Below are 14697 nucleotides of genomic sequence, written 5' to 3'. Positions count from 1 at the left end.
GGGTCGTTGCTGCCATTTTAGTACTTTGTTCTCCCATTCATCTATTCTTCTCTGGACAGAAGGGGAAGATGGGAAAACTCACCTCAAAAAAGAGAACAAGTACTGACTGCCAGGGATCTAATCAGCATGGACATTAGTAAGATGTCGGAACTAGAATTTAGAATAACGATTATAAAGATACTAGCTGGACTTGAAAAAAGCACAGAAGACACTAGAGAATCCCCCACTGGAGAAATAAAAGAACTAAAATCTAATCAAAGGGGAAGGGAGCAAAAAATAAAATAAGGGAAATCAGAGAGGGAGACAAACCATAAGAGACTCTTAATCATAGGAGACTGAGGGTTGCTGGAGGGGATGGTGGGGGGTGGGATGGGGTAACTGGGGAATGGGCATTAGGGAGGGCACGTGATGTAATGAGAATCAGGTATCATACGCCACTGATGAATCCCTAACTTGCCACTGAAACTAATAATACACTATATGTCAATTAATCGAATTTAAATAAAACGTGAAGAAAAAAGAAAATGACATTAAGTATATGTATAATAGGGTGCCTGGGTAGCTCAGTTATTAAGTGGCTGTCTTCAGCTCAGATCATGATCCCAGGGTACTAAGATCTATCCCCAAGGATAGATAGCCTGCTTCTCCCTCTCTCACTCCCACTGCTAGTGTTCCCTCTCTCATTGTGTCTCTCTCTGTCAAATAAATAAAATCTTTAAAAAGTATACATGTATATATATTTTATGTATGTATACACACATATAGGTATATATAACATATATCCATGTATATTTTTAAAATATTATATTTATTTATATTTCTATTTATATTTTTACATATATTTATTTTTATATATTTATATTTTAAAAATATATATGTGTGTATATATGTGTGTGTTTATGTATATAAACATATATATAATTAAAAAAAGAAGAATATCTGTTATGTTCTTGCTCCTGAGGAACGGTGCCATAAAGAGTCATTTCCTGTCCAGCGGCAGGAGCTTGAGGAAGTGTCTCCGGGGCTCCCTCCTCCCCCCTCGGCTGCTGTGGTGGGCTGCTCTTTCCCTCGTCAGTCCTCTACTGAGTTTCCCCTTGCCTGCAGCGGGCAGTGTTCAGACCTGCGACAAAGTATGACGAATTTCTATAGTTTTAACTGGGTGTGCCCTCCAGAGTGTCCAGAGTGTGGCGGGTTTTAACTGGGCGTGCTGGAGTCTACTCGTTAAAGGCACCTGATGCTATTCCCACTAGAGCTGAAGCTTACAGCGCTCCGTGGTCAGTAGACTTGGGGCGTGTGGGGGCTGTGCTGGCTCTAGTGGAGGGCCCGTGACTCTGGTTCTCAGGCGCACTTGCCCTAGGGAAGAAGCACCCGCAGAGCGCAGGGGGTGGGGCGTGGCGTAAGAGGCTCAGGCCTCCACTGTGCTGCCCCCGGAAGTCAGTCCCTGCTGATGGGCAGGGGGGTAGCCCACTTCCTCCTCCGAGAGAGGGAAGGTTGCACCTGCCGCTGTCTAGGAAGCCCTCACAGAAAGTGAACAATCTCCTCTCATGTGTCCCAGGCAACCCTCAGATCCCTGCCTTCACCCTGTCTGTGTCCAGGCCATCTGCCACCCCCCCACTCTACCCGCCCTCCCCCTCAATGCAGTGCACCTGTGCTCTATACCAGGCACACTGGCTGTGTTCCAAATCTACAAACTTTAGGAACGTGGTGCGGCCAGGACCCCTACTGATCCTTTGGGGGAAGGTCTCCTATGCTGGGACTGATGAAGCTTTCGCCCAGAGAGGAAGCCACACCAAGGCAAAGGAGCTTGGAGTCTGGAAAAGTGCAGCCAAAAGCCAGCCTCAAGGTTAGCGGCGGCCCTCAGGGGGTGTCTCTGCCGTTATGCTAAGGGGCTGGGGGCGGGAATACGATGGTGCCCACTGGCTCTTCTGTACCCTCAGAGTCAAGGCCACCTCTCCCAGATGCTCCCTAAGAAGCAAGAACGCTCTTTCCCAGTGCGTCCCAGGGGAACCTCAGATCACACTCTCAGCTCCCAGGCTATCCACAGGACTACTGCTATGCCTGCCAGACTCCACACCAGCCACACTGCAGACTTCTAAAACTCCAGTCTTTGAGTTCTGTTGGTTGTTGTCAAAACTATCATCAACCCATCTCGTTTTCCCAGTCAATGACTTTGAGGAAGTGTTTGCTTTGTGGGATCCCCTATGCGCTCCTCTCTCCGTCTTTCTCTCCATCACTTCTCTCCATGACCAGGGCCCTCTCCCCGCTGCAGCCCCTGCAGTACCCTTCTCCCCCAAATCACAGCTCCGCAACTCCTACTTCCATGATGACATGGCCTCTTTTCTCCCTCTCACTGTGTAGTTTGTTCTGTTCGTCCTCAGATCACTGTCTTGGGTGTTCAGAATGATATGATGTTTATCTAGCTGTGTTCGAGGGATGAGGGAAGCCTTGGGTGCTCCCACTACTCTATCACCTTAGCTCTCATCTCTAATCTCGTTTTATTTAAAGGACTTGAGGTTGTGTCACAAAAGAGAGAAAGAATCCCCGAGGTTCTCTAATGTCATATATTTTTTTAAACAATGAACAGAATCACTGACAAGTATCTCACTTTCACTACCAAAGGAGAAGTTGCGCAATATTCTCTTCATACAAAATTCTTGTTTAAGCAGTTAGAAGGCAAACTGTTGGGATCCCAGCAGTTAGCACCAACAGAAAATAGCATTAATGTTATGAAAGAGTGCAAAGGTGGATTATCATGACTGAGAATGAAGGCAATGAAATGTTCCATCTCCCCCATAATCATGGTGATCTGGAGGATTCTTCCTTTGCTCTAGGGATCGAAGCTCCCGTTGGTTAAGGTGAACAGCAGATGGTGGAAAGACCACCCCCCAGGAGGGACAGTGGATGCAGGAGAGCACATCCCAGGGGCTCCTTGTAGCAACCTCAGCCTCTAAAAGACAGACAGGAGCTTGTTCAAGTGGCTGAGGAAATCCTGGGTCAGTCCTACTGCCCTCTAAACCCTTCTCCAGTCACTCCCTGTCTCAAAGACCTGTCCTCACTGATGGCCCAGCATCCCCCCCCCACACACACACAGCTCCCCAACCCCTGGGTCCAGAACCTGAACACACTCTTCCCTCATTAGCACAACAGAGTCAGCTCCAGGCCCCCTACCAAAAAGTGGGGCTCAAGACTAAAACTGGGGGGGGGGGAGTCTGGATGGCTCAGTCCTTGAGCGTCTGCCTTCTCCTCAGGTCATGATCCCAGAGTCCTGGGATCGAGCCCTGCATCGCATCGGGCTCCCCCCAGTGGGAAGTCTCCTTCTCCCTCTCCCACTCCCCCTGCTTGTGTTCCCTCTTTTGCTGTGCCTCTGTCAAATAAATAAATAAAATCTTAAAAAAAAAAAAAAAAGACTAAAACCAGGAATGAATCATCTGTTCCCTTTAATTAGATCTTGACCCACCCTTTGGATCAGAAGCCATAAAGGAAGGGCTGGGAGCCCTACCCAAAGAAAGGGACCTGAATCCTGGTTTCTGGATCGTTGGGGAGACTTTTAGACACAAATCTGTTTTCCCCTTGTCTTCAGCCTTTCCTCATCTTGGTAGCTGAACGCAAGATCTGAGTGTGACTGTCCCTGTCCTGCCACACCCTTTCCTGGTCCAGTCAGGTGACAGCATCCCATTCCAACAGCAACTCAATGCCCCCTCCCTCCTGAGGGACCTCTGCTCAAGCAGGGACAGTTCAGCTGGCTGGGGCTCTGGGCTCTGTAGGAGGCTAGCTGCCAGATGAGATCACCAGGGCTGAGCCAGGATTCCCAGGTATCCCAGGGGAGCTCTGGCCTTCAAATCTCATCCTGCAGAGTCTCTCCCATGGGCCCTCTGTCTTACCTGCCACCACCCAAGAAGAGTTGTGTGTTCTGCCTCCTTGAGGGAGAGCTGAGCATGCTACCTGTGGGTGGTCCTAGGCTTTGCCCCATCCCAGGAGCACATGGCTTTTATACCAGTGTTACTGGACCTAGCAACTTGGAGAAGCTCAATGATCATTACATTTTTTTTGTTTGAGAGAGAGAAGGAGAGAATGATGGGGTAGGGGTGAGGGGGGTGCAATGGGGGCAGAGGAGCAGGCTGAACCCTGAGCACTGAGCAGGAAGCAGGCAGAGGCCACGAGAGTAGACTTGCCTCTCAGCATCCCGGGTTCCTCACCTGAGCAGAAGGCAGATACTTACTGGACTGAACCACCCAGGTGCCCCAATAATGGCTTCTAATTAAAAAAATCAGATTTTCTCATACCAGTCAGTAAACAAGATACCATATTTATTAAGCAACTAATTGACCTGAATTATGTAAAAGTGAAGAGGAATTGGCTTCCAATTTTAGGCTAAATTTGATAAGTAAAAGTTTAATGAAAATTTTAAGCAATGTGACATTAAAGATTTGTCATAATAAAAGATGGTGTGTTTTAAGAAATAGTTCTGGCAGGACTTAGTTAACCTTGGAATTATATGAATGTATAAAAAGTTTCCTTTTGGGGCGCCTGGGTGGCTCAGTGGGTTAAGCCGCTGCCTTCGGCTCAGGTCATGATCTCAGGGTCCTGGGATCGAGTCCCGCGTCGGGCTCTCTGCTCAGCAGGGAGCCTGCTTCCCTCTCTCTCTCTCTCTCTCTCTCTGCCTGCCTCTCCATCTACTTGTGATCTCTCTCTGTCAAATAAATAAATAAAATCTTAAAAAAAAAAAAATAAAAAAAAAAATAAAATAAAAAGTTTCCTTTTGAGTTTTCTGGGTAAGATTCAGTTTCCAATCACTGGCTTTTTCCCCTTCATACGCTCTGGTTATATAATACAATATTTCAAGTTATATAATACAGTATTTATTGTATTATATACAAGTTATATAATATATACAATATACAATATATACAATATGTATTATAATAATATAACGATATAACAATATAATATATATTTAATAATATATAATATATACAATATATACAAGTTATATAATACAATATTTCAACTTTCAAGTTGAATTTTTAATATATTAAAGTAATAGATATTTGTGTTTTTTAAAAAAGCAACAAATAGGGGCACCTGGGTGGCTCAGTGGGTTAAGGCCTCTGCCTTCGGCTTGTGTCATGATCTCAGGGTCCTGGGATCGAGCATGTCAGGCTCGCTGCTCAGCAGGAAGCCTGCTTCTCTTCCTCTCTCTCTGCCTGCCTCTCTGCCTACTTGTGATCTCTGTCAAATGAATAAATAAAATCTTTAAAAAAAAAAAAGAACAAATATACAGTTCAATAATATTAACTATTGTCACTATGCTAAACATTAATCCCCAGAATTTATGAGTCTCATACCTGCAAGTTTGTACCTTTTACCACCTTTGTCCATTCCCATTGTCCTTCCAAGTAGAGTTTTCTTGCTTATTTGTGAGATTTTCAATCTTTTCATAGGCTTATTTGCCATGTACTGCAGCTTTGGAGAACCATACTTGTTGCAATGTGTTTGTAGGAGCTCTTTATATATTCTGGATACTCATCCTTTGTCCATGATAAAATAATTTTTTATTACTATTTTTATTATGCTTTGTTAGTCACCATATAGCACATCATTAGTTTTTGATGTAGTGTTCCATGATTCACTGTATGCATATAACACCCAGTGCTCCATGTGATACGTGCCCTCCTTAATACCCACCACCAGGCTTACCCATCCCCCCCCCCCCCTCCCCCCCAAAACCCCCAGTTTCTTAGAGTCCACAGTCTCTCATGGTTCATCTCCCCCTCTGATTCCTCCCCCTTCATTTTCCCCTTCCTTCTCCTAATGTTCTCCCTGTTATTCCTTATGCTCCACAAGTAAGTGAAACTGTATGATAATTGACTTTCTCTGCTTGACTTATTTCTCTCAGCATAATCTCCTCCAGTCCCATCTATGTGATGTAAAAGTTGGGTATTCATCCTTTCTGATGGCTGAGTAATATTCCCTTATTTTTATGGACCACATCTTCTTTATCCATTCGCCTGTTGAAGGGCATCGCGACTTTTAGAAGCAGATCTGTTTCCTTCTTGAAGACTCACTGTGCCTTGAAGGAGGTGAGTTGGAGGGGAGGAATCAAAGGAGAGTCACTACTGGAGATGTCTGGTCGGAGAAATCCAAATCTCATTGCTTCATTTCCAGAATTTTTTCTGCACCCAGAGTGTCAGGATCATGTTTGACACTTACAGATGACTACTTGAGAGGTGGTTTCAGAGAGACTGAATGCCACTTATTTCCACTGCGTTATAATGTAAACTTCTGAAATAATGTAACCTTTAAAATTTTATTTAAATACTTATTTAAAGGATAAATTAAAGTTTAAAGGATAAACTATCATAAATATAATCTTGTTCTATTTAAAAGATCTGAGTCTCAAAAGAAAGAAGCCCTGAGATTCTCCACTTTCACACAGGATTCTTTCAGCAATGAGCAGCTTGTGATATTGACAAGTGTCTGATTTCCAGTACCAAAGGAGAACTTGGGAAATATTCTCTTTGTTCAGAATTCTTGTTCAGGCAGTTAGAAGGCCAAGTTCAGGAATCCCAACAGTTAGCACCAGAACATCAGTGTTAAGAAAAAGTGCAGAGGTGGATCATCATGACGGAGAATGAAGGCAGGGAAATACTACATCTCCACCATAATCACAATCTCCCAGAGAACTGGAGGATTCTGCTTTCGCCATAGGGATCGAAAGTCCCGTTGGTGGACATGGACAGCAGGTAGAAGGTCACTCACCAGAAGGGAGAGCAGGTGCAGGAGAGCACATCCTCAGGCCCTTGTTTTAGCAATTTCAGCCTCTAAAAGAGAAACAGGAGCTTGTTCCAGTGGCTGAGGAAATCCTGGGTCAGTTCTCCTGGGCTTCTCCCTCCCTAGTTACTGCCTGGCTCAAAGTCCAGCTCACATTGAGGGTCGAGTATCATCCTACACTCCCCCCCGGTCCTGGGCCACCCAAGTCCTGGGTCCAGCAGCCTGACCAAACTCTTCCCTCATTACCACAAAACAGTCAGCCTCAGGCCCTACTCCTGAACACCTAGGCTCAAGACTAAAGCCACCAATGAGTCATCTGTTCCCATGACATAGATCCTGGCCCTCCTCTGGTGGGAAGGCCTGAGAGAGTAGCTGGGCGCCCTACCCAGAAAGCGACCTGGATCCTGGTCCCTGTAGCCTTGGGGAAGGTTACAGGCAAAGATCCATCTTCCCTTGTCTTCAGCCTCTCCTCGTCTTGGTAGCTGAACACAAGGTCTGAGTATGACTGTCCTTGCCCTGCCACACCCTTTCCTGGTCTGGTCAGGTGAGAGCATCCCATTCCAACAGCAACTCAATGCCCCCTCCTGAGGCACTCTGAGGCACCTCTGCTCAAGGTAGGGGCAGTTCAGCTGGCTGGGGCTCTGGGCTCCATAGGAGGCTAGCTGCCAGGTGAGAGGACCAGGGCTGAGCCAGATATCCCAGGGTTCCCTGGAGCTCGGGCCTTCGAATCTCATCCTGGAGAGTCTCCCATGGGCCCTCTGTCTTAGCTGCCACCACCCAAGCTGAGTTGTGTGGGAGCAGAACCCTGCAAGCCAGCCTTTGGTTGGGTGGGCAACAGCCTTCCCACCCCTCTTCTTTGGTTCAGCATGGAGATGCAGCATGGAGAGGTCCCCATCCCTAGGACACATCACGTGCAGCCACCAGCTGCTCTTCCCCAAACCAGAGTGTTATCCATGCCCGATGCTCCCCGATGCTCCTACTGTCTGTACACCACCCCCCACTCAGGCGCCTCCCCAGGTGAAAAGCTGGTCTGAGCCAGGCCTGATTTTGCTCAATCCTTTTAGCAAAAACAGGATGTAAAGTTTGGGGTTAGGGAAGGGAGAGCCCTGTGCTTTCCCACCAGCTTTAGCGAGGCGCTATCAGAGCTCAAGGCTAAGCTTGCCCAGGTAACTACTATCAAGCAATGTAAGAATCCTTTTACAGGTCAACTCAACTGGGCCAAGGGATGCCCCAGTAGCTAGGAAAACATTCTTTCTGGGTCTGTCTAGAGAGTGTTTCTGGAAGAGATGAGCATTTGAATCAGTAGACTGAGTAAGGAAGACTGTCCTCATCGAATCCACAAGGGCCTGAATGGAACAAATGGTGGAGGAAAGGTGACGTTGCTCTCAGTTTGGCTGGGCCATCCTTCTCCTGCCCTCAGCATTCATCATTAGCACTCCTGGACCTAGTTTTGTTCTTTTTGTTCTTTGGACCAGGACCTAGACTTACACCACTGATGCCCTGATTCTCAGGCATTCAGGTTTGTGCTGGAACCCCACCACCAGCTTCCCTGTTTCTCCAACTCACAGACCCCCTAGTCATGAGCCAATCCCTTGTAATAATTATCTACCTCAACCTCTACATCAGCAGCTCCTAATGAGTCTCTTTCTTGGGAGAAGCTAATATAGTCCAACACATCTGGTCTCATATTCAGGTGAGAAGGTTCAGGCAATAGGACAAGGGCTCGCTATTCACCTTTCTTTGTGCTCACCTCAGGCCATCTGCCTCTCACTTCTGACTCAATTCTGCCCACAGTACCTGTTACTCAAAGGACTATGCCTTGAACGACAAGGAGGATTGAGTGCGTGAGGACCACAAGGAAGACAGAAGAGATCAGCCTGATGGCTGCGCCTTTGACCAGAGCTACATGCAGGGTTGTGGCCGGTGCTCCTGAAATGGAAACACAATAGTGAGGACCCTGGTCTGGATCCCCAAACTGGTGGCATAAGTCTTTAACTGCTGCTGCCCCAGGTAATCCTACAGCCCAGATGTCCTCCTTCTACCATGTTTGTGGCAGCCACTGTGACCAGTCCTGAGGATGAAAGGGAGGGCGGTTCATGCAGATCATACAGCTAATGGGGGAAGCAAGGCTTTTCATATAGACAGTCACTCCTGCTGTGACAGAAGAGGAGGGGATATGTATGGATGGTTACAGAGACATTTTGTCAGGAGCTGACATTTCACCTGGCATTGAAGGATTTCAAGAAAGAGAGCAGGGGAGACGAAAAACAACAATGAAGCTCAGAAAAGGGAACAGTAAAAAGTAAATCTCTGGAAACGGAATGATGCCTTCAGCTTGGGGCCAGCAAGAAATCGACAGTGAAAGGACCAAAGGTATGTGCAGTAGGGAGAGATGCCAGGACGTGAGACAGGAAAGGAAGGTAGCTAGGACATACTAGTGGCCCTTTCACTCCTAAGAACAACTCATCATGTATGCATCACTGACACACACACGCACACAGCCCATACTGTGGGGCAGGTGGAGCTCATCTCAGGAGAACCAGCAGTCCATCCAGTCTTCTGAGTTACCTGTGGTCTCCTGCATTTCATCCCAGCGCTCCCACACTTGCTGAAGCCAGCTCTGACAGTCTCCGCTTGAGGTCCTCACGAGCAGCCTGGTCAGCTCTCTGTCACCATCCAACATGTCCTTAACCTGTTGGCCTCCAGAATGATCCACTGTCCACTTTCTGTTCTTCGGGTCAAAGAGGTAGGTTATCGGCTCATTGAAGCAAAACTGCCAGGATTCTCTGGTGTGTCCGTCGGCCCCACGCTCACACGTGAGCCTGCCCTGCATGGTGAGAGAACCTGCACCCGCCCCCAGCGGGGGAACAAGTCAGCCTCTGGTCCTGACCAATCCTTTGTCCCACCCGCTGTGCACTCCTCAGCTCACTCCCAGCCCTCCTGGTCCTGCTCTGGCCTCCTTGTCTACACTAGCTGCTGGCCGCATGTGTGGGACCCACTTCCAAGATTTACATGACCACAATAGCTCTCTGGCCCTGCCAAAGTGTTCCCCTTCTACCCTGGGCCTTCAGACTTACCGATCTTAGTGAAATTCTCTGCTTTGATGTCCAGCAGTTTCTTTCTGAGCTCTTCCACCAGGAGTTTCACAGTTTCCTCCTGTTTCTGCCAAAATGCTGTGTCCTTCAGCTTCATCCCCCAAGGACCAATGGGTTTGAACTCCTTGGTCTGACAGTCATAGGAAAGAAACGTTTTGCCATTGATCTGGCCTGGAATCTGACACCATGGCTGTCCAGGCCTAGCCTGAGATGTGATGAAAAAATGGTAGGAAAGTGAGAGAGCATCTGTGAAGGGAAAACACAGGTGGAGGTTGGGGCTGGAAGTAAAAGAGCAGCAGGCACCCCTCTGCCATCCAGGTGACAGCACTAGAATGTGGGCAAGACAGAGCAAGGACTGTCCCTGCACAGCAGCTCCCCTAGCCTTGGAGGCTGGTGCTCTTCCCTTGTTAGGATAGGATCAGGATGCCTCTGCCTGGTAGGAGACCACATAGCCCCAGATAGGACCCACGCCTACCAGGCTGATACCCAGCATCACTCTGTCTCTACCCACTCCAGGCACAGGCCAGGCAGGCTATGGAAAGAAGAGGTCTACATGTCCGAGGACTGTCAGGACGCAGGCCAGTGTCGTGTAGGAAGATGAGGGGCAGGGAGGGGGCTGCTCCTGAGGAGCTGGGTCAGGGTGGGGGCAGGGTGAGGACAGACTCCAGTCAGAGAAGGGTGAGTTCAGGACCATGCATCACAGGACTCAGCAGGGCCCTGGAGATGCTGATAACCTGCCCTTAGGATGGGTCTTGGAAGCTTGGAAAGGGTGGTCCACACTGCACAGACTAGAATAGCAGGCATAACCAAGGCAGATAGAAGGCTCAGAGAAGTGCATATGATAGAACAGATATAGCAAGGAATGCCAAACACGAAACCACATGTCCTGCAACTATGCTCATGGACAGGTCTGTAGGACTCTTTACAAATAAAATAAATAAATACAAAAATACCTTATCCTGGATGCAAGGAAAGAGATGAGTACCAAACTTAAAGCCTCTCTCAGGATGCAAGGATGTGCATGAACCCTATTCGATTTTCATTGAAATGCCAGCCTGGTGCAAAGATTTTCTGTGTCTATTGAATATTGCATAGGTCTCTGTTGTAACCACTCAACGTGCTTTTGTAGCTGGCAAGCAGCCATAGGCAATCCATGGATGAAGGGGTTGCTCCCTGGGCCCCAGGACCCTTAGAATCCACACCACAGAGCCCTGTGGGAAAATGGGCTCTGTGCCCTTTGTGACATCCTTATCTGAGTATCAAGAAGAGAGCCCTAATGTTCCAGGCAGGCAATGGCACTCACAGAAGGGGAACTCACACCCTGTAAAAGAGGCTGCAGGCGCCTGGGACTGAGAGTGAGGAAGGCCTCTCTGAGGACATCAGAGCCGTGCACCCTGAGCTGGGAGGTGCTGGTGAAGGAGCGCCTGGCCTCCCACGGAAAGGGGGGTTGGGGTAATCCACTGCCCAAGTGTGCGGGCAAGTCCATCACACTTGGACTGGTTAAAGGCAGTGGGGACGGTGACTCATGCAAGGAGAGCAGGGGGAGTAGCTTTCAAGCACGGGATCCTGTGGCAGTCCCCTCCCTGAGAAAGCCCCAGATCATGCCCAGAGTCAGTGCCCCTGGGGGGCTTAGGTTCGGCTGGGCTCAGAGATGAGACTCCAGAGGCTGGGGAGGACCACAGATTTCCCGCGGTGCCCTCTCTCCCTCCGCTGTGCTCCCTGGCCCCCAGCGCTTGGCGGAACTTTCTGAGTTTTCTCCCTAGCCCTCGGATTCCTCTTACCTGCCTCATCCTCATCCTCCTCCTCCCCAACCCCCACCTTTTTTTTTTTTTTTTTAAGATTCATTATTTATTTTAGAAAGTGCAGAGGGAAGGGGCAGAGGGAGAGGGAGAGAATCTCCGACACAGCTCGAACTGAGCACAGAGCCCCAGGGGCCTGAGACTCCATCTCAGGACCCTGAGATCATGACCTGAGCCCGAATCAAGAGTCCCACGCTTAACCGACTGAGGCACCCAGGTGCCCAGAAGCTGCCTCTGTTTTCAGTCCTTCTCCTGGCCCAGGTAACAACCGCCCACAGACACCCTCCAGGCAGAAAGCGGCCCTCAGAGAATAACTGAGGAGAGGGGCTCCGTGCCATCGGGGCGAGAAGATTCCAGAACCGCTCCGCGGACACCATTTCCCCTCCCCGGTCTTACTGCTCACTCCCCAACACCTCGCTCCCACCCCCGGGTTCCACTTCTGAACTCACGGCTGCAGTCTGCTGTAGGACAGATCGGCAGGAAAAACCAGAGCAGAACAAGACGGACGCTGGAGCCCCCAGACCAACCCATTCTCCCACGTCAGCTCCTCGCGGCAACACTCTAACTGCGATTTGCGGTTTCTGCAGAGAATTTATCACTTCCAGGTTGACTCCGCCCTAGGACTCCCGGCCGTATTTCCTAGAATATATCAACCCTTTCTCATAGTACCGGTCGGCTCCTCTTCAACCCATTGTCCTGACCACCCTATCTTTTAAATCTTCATTTCCACCATCAGTATCATCCCTTCTTAGGGCCAAAAGATATAAGTTTCCAGTTATAACTTTAAAAAGTCATGTGGATATAGTGTACAACATGTTCACTGTAGTTAACCGTACTGTGTTGTATATTTCAAAGTTATTGAGAGGGTGGATCTCAAAACAAGACTTATTGTGCTGACCATTTCACAATATATACAATATCCAACCATTACGTTGTACATCGGAAACTAATATAATGCTGTATATCAATTATATCTCAATAAAAAATAAATTTAAAAAGAAGAAATAATACAAAACAGGATTTTCTTCTCTTCCAGTTCTGAAGGCTGGAAGATTGAGAGCAAGGCATCCGCAGAGCCATGTTCTGTCTCTCGGCTTCTGGACGTTTCCTGCCATGCTTGGCATTCCTTGACTCCAGGCGGCTGTCCTCTGATCTCTGTCTCCTTTGTCACAGGGCTGGCTTCTTTCTCTGCCTCTGTGTATCCACATGACTTCCTCCCTGTTTGTCTCTGGTCCCCTCTTACAAGGACAACAGTCCTATGGACGGTGTTTCACCCTAATTACCTCGTCTTCATGTGGATACAGCTGCAAAGACCCTATTTCCAAATAAAATCACCTTCCCAAACCACGAGTTAAGACTTCAGCATATCTTTTGGGGGAACACAATTCAACCCATAACAAAAGGCATAGAATCTATCATCCCATCCCTGCACCACCAAAAAAAGAATCATCCCTTCTTTTCATTTACCTTTAACGTTTCTTACTGAGATATTACTGACATATAACAAATTATTTTGAGGTCTACAAGAGTCAATATTTGTATGTATATTATTAGCTATAGTTATGTACCATATTATACATTACATCTCATGACTTGTTTATTTTATAACTGGAAGTTTATACTTTTTGACCACAAGAAGGGATTATTTGGAAAGTGGGAATGAAGACAGAAAAGACAGGGTGGACTGGTGAATGAAGAGAAGATTGAAATATTTCAGGAAATACAACCGGGCCCCAGTAAGTGGCATAAAGCTAGGGCACCTCCCAGAGTGGGCCGGGCAAAAGGTTTGGGGACAACCTGCTAAAATTTTTGAGGAAATTGAATACCAAGGTCCTGCGGGGAGACAGGGTTAAGACCAGGGCGGAAGTGGGTGTGGGATCCTAAATAGAAGCCTCTCCCCGTCTCACCAATCCTCCCCAAGCTCCCTTCTGCCTCGGGTCCTTTGTTGAGTGACAGTGGGCCTCTGGGCAGTCAGGAAGATGGAAAAGAGCAACATGGTTGAAAAAGTAGTACCAGGAGATGGGAGGAGGAGGACAGGAGAGGGAGAGAGTGCCTGGTGGGAAGCAAGACTTAAGACTTCTTGATGCTGGAGGGTTTTAGAAAAATCAGCCTGACTTTGCACAGATTATTTGCAGGATAGGGCAGGGCAGGGAGGAGGGGCCGCGAGTGGGGGGAGGAGGACAGGCACACCTGTGGCAGACATTACTCCCATTTGGGCGAGAACAGCACAGGCTCCTTGTGAGATGCCAACTGGAAGAGGAATCCACCCAGGAGCTAAGAGGAGAGGGTCTAGGGTTCAATCCCAGGGAGAGGAGCTGGACTCACAGCATATACAGCCTTCTTTCCAGAGGGCTTGGCCTCACCCGTGCAACGCATTACCACCTAGCCAGCAGTGCCACTGTCCACCAGTCTGCCAAGCCAGCTGCTTCCGAAGGTGGGGTGGAAGGGGTGGACAGACGGATGGACATGGTAAATCCAGTAAGTCCATGAGCAATGGGCCCACTGCCACATTCCCTTTCTTGTGAACCGAGTTCCTTGATCAGAATCAAGAAGTTAAGGAAGACAGTGAGGGTGGGATAAAGAATTTTGTAGGTCCACGGATGGTAGTTTTGGCAAAAACATTGCAGGCTAAGAAGACAAACCAGTATCACGGTAAGTATCTATTTCAAAAAAGAGGAATACTGTGACTTTCTGTGATGGAAGTGGTCCAGGGTCGTGAACCTGCCAGCGGGGTGATCACCCCAGGGAACGGTGCCATATCAGGGCTGTGTGGGTCTCTGCGGCTGGCAGGGTGGGCACTCAGCAGTGGGCACAGCCCACTCAGCCTTGGTGAATGCAGGTCTGTGCTACTCAGCCTGTGCCTGACATCCATTCCTGCCCCTTTGTTCCTGAGCCCCACTGGGCAATGTGGGCTGCCTGGGGAATCAAGCTGACTGATAGCCCCAGAGTGGTCATCCTAGCTACTTGATGCTTAAAATCCTCTTCTGAGGTCACCCTTTGGGGAGCATTCCCATGGGACACAAATATCCTTC

At 48.4% G+C, this 14697-nt stretch overlaps 1 protein-coding gene across 1 annotated transcript; it reads right to left on the bottom strand.

Moving 5' to 3' along the window:
- Positions 1–6288: 6288 nt before the first annotated feature.
- On the bottom strand, positions 6289–14041 carry LOC116876702 (UL16-binding protein 1-like). The gene is made up of 5 exons (XM_032873000.1): positions 14029–14041; positions 9849–10112; positions 9340–9615; positions 8569–8700; positions 6289–6821 (listed from the first exon to the last, which is right to left on the bottom strand). The coding sequence occupies exons 1-4, from the start codon at positions 14039–14041 to the stop codon at positions 8576–8578; spliced, it is 678 nt and encodes a 225-aa protein (XP_032728891.1). The 3' UTR covers positions 6289–6821; positions 8569–8575.
- Positions 14042–14697: the final 656 nt, after the last annotated feature.

Source organism: Lontra canadensis, unplaced genomic scaffold (genome assembly GCF_010015895.1).
Source record: "Lontra canadensis isolate GAN:19392208 unplaced genomic scaffold, GSC_riverotter_1.0 scaffold47, whole genome shotgun sequence".
NCBI lineage: Eukaryota > Metazoa > Chordata > Mammalia > Carnivora > Mustelidae > Lontra > Lontra canadensis.
The sequence above is the reverse complement of the archived record's forward strand: the minus strand, read 5'-3'. Positions and strand labels throughout refer to the sequence as shown.

Bases quoted from the DNA above. Each gene is read 5' to 3' on its own strand.
- LOC116876702 (XM_032873000.1), bottom strand. The intron at 9,616-9,848 runs GTAAGTCTGAAG...GGGCGGGTGCAG, and splicing joins AGAGAATTTCACTAAGATCG to GTTCTCTCACCATGCAGGGC. The intron at 8,701-9,339 runs GTAACTCAGAAG...TTTCCATTTCAG, and splicing joins TGAAATGCAGGAGACCACAG to GAGCACCGGCCACAACCCTG.